The 6,136-nt window shown below is 43.4% G+C and overlaps 1 protein-coding gene across 7 annotated transcripts in view; it reads right to left on the bottom strand.

Annotated features, from left to right (window-relative positions):
* Positions 1–3,942: 3,942 nt before the first annotated feature.
* Positions 3,943–6,136, bottom strand: part of herc2 (HECT and RLD domain containing E3 ubiquitin protein ligase 2) — a 48,678-nt gene continuing 46,484 nt past the window's right edge. For all 7 annotated transcript variants that reach the window (XM_071512537.1, XM_071512545.1, XM_071512568.1 and 4 more), the window contains 4 exons: positions 5,826–6,016; positions 5,567–5,672; positions 5,242–5,454; positions 3,943–4,897 (listed from right to left, as the gene is read on the bottom strand). In XM_071512537.1, the coding sequence (XP_071368638.1) occupies positions 4,625–4,897; positions 5,242–5,454; positions 5,567–5,672; positions 5,826–6,016 (783 nt within the window). In that variant the 3' untranslated portion in view covers positions 3,943–4,624. The remainder of the gene's footprint in view (positions 4,898–5,241; positions 5,455–5,566; positions 5,673–5,825; positions 6,017–6,136) is intronic.

Here is a 6,136-nt window from a genome sequence, read left to right as displayed (position 1 = left end):
TCCATATCCAAGTCTAAATCCAAGTCCAAAGTAAGGTCAGGATAGGATTAGCCTGACATTGGATTTACACCTTTCAACTTTTCCTTTCAGGAAAATTGTTTAATTTTAGCTCTTCACATATGAGCCTTTGACCCAGCATAACCAGATTAGGATTTTAATATCCTGCCATCCATGAGTAAAGGCCAGTGAACCAGACTAACAGGGCCTAAGTAATTACAAATTCCCACCACTGAAGCCTCCCCCTATGAAAATTAGCTATCTGGTTTCATCAAGTTTCTTTCCCAAAGGGATCATAGTAGAGAACCAATGGCTATTGCTGATACAAGTGATTCCTCTCTGTGGAATTTCAGCATCTGAGGGGTCAATCTGTGGAGACAATGTTTCCCATTGAGCTGAGTCACCTGGTCTGGATGCACTACTGCCTCTGACATCAGAGAACCAAAGCTGCACAGAGGAGATGTCCAGGGGGCAGAGTGCACACTAGTCTTGTGGGCCGGGGAGAGACGTAGTAACGAGTCAAGACTATCACATGTACAACAGAAGAAACTACAGCAGGCCAGGGGGTTCAGATGGAAACGAAAGTTACTCCTGGATGACTGCCAAAGGCAATGTTTAACACTGGATGCTATCTGTCTCACGCATGCACAGGTCAAGTGTTTGTACCAAAAAAGTTACACATGACCTATAGGAGGACTAGGGTAGGAAAGCCCTCCCCTCCCATCATCCTAAGGTCTGTACCTACAGAATCGCCTCACCAAGGTTCCGGTGGCAGAGAACCTGGCGGTCATCAAGAATTCATAAAACCATAGTTAACATCCATAACTCGCTCTTTCATTTTTTTCATTTCATTTTTTTCTATTTCATTCTTCCTGACCACCAAGTATTACCAATGAGGAATCAAGCATCCACATCATTGAGCACAGGCTGAAGGAGCTGGTGCAACAGCTTCTGCCAGCAAATGGGGAGCAGTAATGTTGACCCTGTAGACTCAACCAAAGGTGCATGTTGATGCCCAGGTAGCTGCAGCGCATGTCACCAAGCAGCACACTCCTCAGAGCAGCCCAGGATGTGAAGCCTCTCCTAGTTGAATGGTACTTAACAAAGAGCATAAGTAGCCTCAGCAATCACCTCTACACTCCAATTGGAAAGCCTCTGTTTGGACAAGGCACTTGTCCTGTGTTCCCACAACGAACAAAAGCACCATCAGACTGGCAAAAGCCACCTATTGCCTCCATATAGAACTTAAGTGCCTGAACTGGGCAAAGCAGTTTCCATCTATCAGCCCCCTCACATTGCAGATATGCAGGTTCATATGCCACCAACTGAACCTGCCTTTCATCATCAACCACTATAGCGGTTGATTTCAGTCATTAGCACACCATCCACTAGTGAAATCATCTGCTGTAGTCTTTGGTTGGAACAAAAACCTGCAGCATACACATGGCTCTCGTTGGCACACGGCTCTAGATGGAGGCACCATAAGTACAGAAAAGGTAACAATGTGTGTAAAGGTACAGAGTCAACTCATATACAGATAATCTACAGAATCTTCTGTTACTACAGAATATAATATAGAGATATGTGCAGAAAGATTGCACTGTCTTCCATCTATGCATTTCTTTTTTTGCCTGACATATTGCATTATTAGGTTGAACTATTTAAAAAGAAAGTGGATCATGCTACAGTATAAATTATTAACCAATTGACCCAGGTATTCAAAGAGTTGATTGTGGGTCGGATCAACAGTGTTAACAGATAAAACATTATGTTATGCTGTCAATAGAAAACTCGCGGGCCACTGCACTTGAGTGCAGTGGATCACGAGGGGATGAGGGATGCTGCTCAGGGACGGGGGAGACAAACAGATGGCTGAGAGGGAGACGGCAGGATTCTCCTGGTCTGCAGCAGCATGTGACTGCATGTGGGAGGTAGATAAAAAAAAGTGTGAAGGTCCTCTGTGTTCAACATTCAAAAAGTCTATCCATGTCTTTTTGTACATTTTTTCTGCATTGTAAATCGATGAAGTAACTACTAACATTGAAATGAGTACACAGTTAAAAAGTTGGTTTGATGTAGATGTAAAGAACCTCGTCTTAACTAGATTGTATGACCATGTAATTACTAAACTATGTGACTTGTTGAGTGATCCAATATCTCCCTCATTCATAAACCAAAGCTCAATATTAGATCTCAGGCACCCAGGGATTATCTTAACTGTTTGCTTGGGATGGAGTGGATCAATCATGATTCCAGCAGACCTTACATGTTCAAAGTATGCACAAGTCTGGCGGGGGGTTTATGAGTACCAGTGAACCGTGATAGTTTTAATTCCTGGAAATGCAGAGTCTTGTGTGAGTGCTTTTGAGTGGTGGGGCAGGGGAAGGGCAGGGGCTGGAACTGTACGGATGTACCTCCCACTGCACATGACCAATCCCTCAAATCTCAACCTAATAATGACTGTATTTAAGATATATTAATAGGTGACTTACTCATAGCTGTATGTAAACACACCAATTTAGCTTTTTATAGAGATCTGTAAAATGCAATCTAAACCTCAAAGACAATTGGAATTTATTGCACAATTTAGTCACAGAAATAAACCATGTAATTACTAAAATATATAATTTGAGTGCTAATTTAGGAGGACACAGTATGAACACATCCATTCAATTGTTATGTTTTTCCATGTGTGGTGACTGCCCAGTTTACATAACAGACTGTATAACATAATGCTGTGGAGATGAATGAGACTGTGTTGGTTACTCCTCTGCGTTCTCCTCCCTCCAGCCTTCAGCCTGGACTGTATTTAGAGCACCTGACTGCCACTAGCGTAATGTACTTTGTGATTATTTCTGAAAAAAGAGCTAAGTCTACAAAGAATGCTAATGATTTTTAAGCCAAATTAAGCCGTCATAAAACAGAGGGTTTTTTTTTTCTCATGCCCAACTGAAATACTTTGAACTACACAGAACTGTGCATGACTTTACAAGCTGTAGAACTGAAGTGGCTAGAAGAGACACACCCCCGACTCCCTCGAGGGGGCTTATTACAGGAAGGTACACAAAGAGGAATGTGTAGTGACGCCTGTGCATGAGGGGGGAATCAGATAAGTGGGAGTGCTCTTGAGATCACCCACATCATCATAAACATCACGTTTTGTTCCCAGCACGTGAGGGGGGCACGGCCCACATGATACTGGAAGGACACTGGGGCATGGCTGACAGCACCAGACTACCAAGCTAATTATGGGAGATTTCTTTAATCCCATAGAGCTACGGGGGAACAGGAATGTCCGACATCAGGGCAATAGTCCTCCACCATCATGCTGCAACCTTTGTATCATATGCTATGAAAAGACTCTTAAGACCCTCTTATCAAAAAAGCAAAATCAGATGTAATTTCAAATAAAGCATTAGCTGATGAAGGAGCAGAGAACCGCTCAAACTCAAATGAACCTTTGACCCAATTTTGAAAATTCAAAAGCATGTTCATGCAGGTTTCAGGAGGAAACCAGTCCCCTAAAGCTCTCCAAACACATTACATTTAAACAATAACCTTAATCCAGGTTACAATATCTGATAAAGGGATTTATGGAGCGCTGTTCAAAACATTCCAGGAAAAGGGTGTTGTTTCAAAATTATTACAGATGCTCCATGTATACGTTTATGTTGCATTTGTTTATCAGAAGCCATTCAGATCCAGCTGTGTTTTTGGCTGGCCTACAGCAACATTATTTTGAAATCACAAAAAAACATGTTCCTACTCCCAACCGTCATCATTCTTTAACCCCCCGCTGAAAGTGAAGATTGAAGAGACCAATCCTCTATCTTAATACACACACACACACACAACACTTTACTCCAGTACCAACTGGCATCTATTTAAGAACAATAACACACTCAGCATTTCAATAAACACATCACAAAGAAGGTCTCAGTCTTTTTCATTTAAATTTATTAACAGAAATGTATTAACATTTAATATGCATGAATGACACCTTTCGTGAATACATGGCACAATCATATTATATACATTCTTTATGGAGACAGTGCACAAACATGGTGGAGGGAGGGGCAAATATAGGAATCTTAAAATGACCCTTCAGTGGGTTCTGATTGACATGAGCCAAGTGAGAAACACTGACTTTTTAAGTTAAAAAGGTTCTTATAAAGAAACGTCGCTATTACCAAGAAAGAAAACAATAATACTACTCTTTTGTCGCACATCAATTTCTATATACAAACTAGGGACAGGTAATTCACACAAACCAAAGGGAGGAATCTACCACAGTGCTAGGCTGGAGCCTTTTTTTTTTACTCTGTAACTGTAATATACATAATTTTCATGAAACACAACAATCACATGTGCAGCTCATGACCGCACCTTTTCAAAGAAACTAAATAAGAGCAAATTTGTTTCTTTTCCAGCTTATAATGCTATCAAAGCTCATTGCACATATTTTTTTCCCCCGCAGAAGTTTTTTGTCTTAGTAGAATGCTTGTATGAATGTGTGCATTAATAGGTGAGATTAAGTCAGTCTTTAGGTGGCAGCTCATTCACTGGAACCCTTCCCAGACTCTGTCTGGAGTCAGACTCAGATAGTCTGAAACTGAAAGGTCGGAGTTCAGTGGCCTGTTAAGTAGTCCTGGGTAGAATCCGAGGCGAAGGAGTCTGCATCCTCGTTATCTGAGTCTTCGCTGCTGTCATCAGCAGCTGGCTCCCCAGACAGGGCGATGCGGGCGTAGTCGTCGGTGTCAATAGACTTGCAGAAGTGGATGGCGTACTTCAGTTTCTCCTCCAGCACCTGCTTACAGGAATACCTGGGCAGCTTCAGCAGGAAGAAACATGTGTAGGACTCTGGGAGGAAGTGGTCTGGGGGGTTGTACTTATCCAGCACCTAGACACAGTGAAGAATCAAATGTTTTCAGTCATGTAGATGGTAGAACATCAATGCAACTTATGTTAAACCTGCAATAAGCGATAATAAGCGAAGTTCTGGCAAAGCGAGACTGGTAACCGCCGACACATCTCCGTAGGTATGTTTAGCTTAGCTGTTAGCCTTTATGCATGGTGCTTTTCTAGGATTGTCTTTAGTAGGCTTCCATAGTGCAGTGGCTTTGCTGTACTATATTTACAAATGTGTTGCGGTTTCTGTCACCCTCTAGTGGTCAGAAAGTTTTACTTATTGCGGCTTTAATCCAACAATTAACCCTGGATTAAACTAGTCCGATTTCAACTCACCTGCACAACGAAATCCCGACCACGGAAGTCTGCGATGGTGCGGGGCAGACGCGTGCGACCCCAGACGAACCTGAGGAAGAGAGATCTCTCCGTGTTAGAGAAGGACTCCATCACTTCCCAGAACCACTGGATGAGCGGCGCTGTGGGCTCCACCCCTTTATATGTGGCCACTGACTTCAGTAGGTGGAGGGGGATGTCCGGGCTTCCACACACCTGGAGAGAGGGGAAATTTTACCACGGGTCAGAGACTAGCACACATCGGAGAGGACAGAACATGTAATGCGAACACGAGCCGAGTTCATTGACTGAAAATGCGGTGACTTACCATAGTTTCCAGCTCATAGCCGGTGAAGAGGGAGAGCAGAGGAACAGGAACCACTCGAGCCATTCCCTCCCGCACCGCAGACACCTGCTCGTCAAACTCATGGAGCCTGCAGGGGACACAAGCTCAATGGGGTGAGCACAGCAAGAGAGGGGCTTGTATGTCGGCGCACACACCAGTGAATACATACACACACACATACACACACACACACACACACAAATATACAAAAATGAACCACACATTCAGCAGGTTCTCTCACCTGTAGTTTATTGCTAGGCGAACATATTCTGCGCGGTTCTCCAGGGTAATGTGGGAGTACTTGGAGCTGAGCTGGATGTCCTGACCGCTGGCATTGGGCACAGTGAAGGGCAGGGTCATGGCCTCAAACTCCTCAGCTGTGGCCTCGTTGTCCCGGATGTACATCAAGCCGGGGATGAAATCCTTATCAACCTGTGAGGAAAGTCAGATCACCACTGAATGTGTTATGAAAGACTGACACGCATCTCTTTATGGGTTGTCAATGAAATAATTCGTGTAATTTTATATGTTATATGCATGCTTCTTCATGCA

Source organism: Centroberyx affinis, unplaced genomic scaffold, assembly GCF_046629955.1.
Source record: "Centroberyx affinis isolate AG114_WGS23_722 - 3 ecotype Tasmania unplaced genomic scaffold, CSIRO-AGI_Caff_v1 ptg000278l_1, whole genome shotgun sequence".
Taxonomy (NCBI): domain Eukaryota; kingdom Metazoa; phylum Chordata; class Actinopteri; order Beryciformes; family Berycidae; genus Centroberyx; species Centroberyx affinis.
This window is presented reverse-complemented; position numbering and strand designations above follow the sequence as displayed.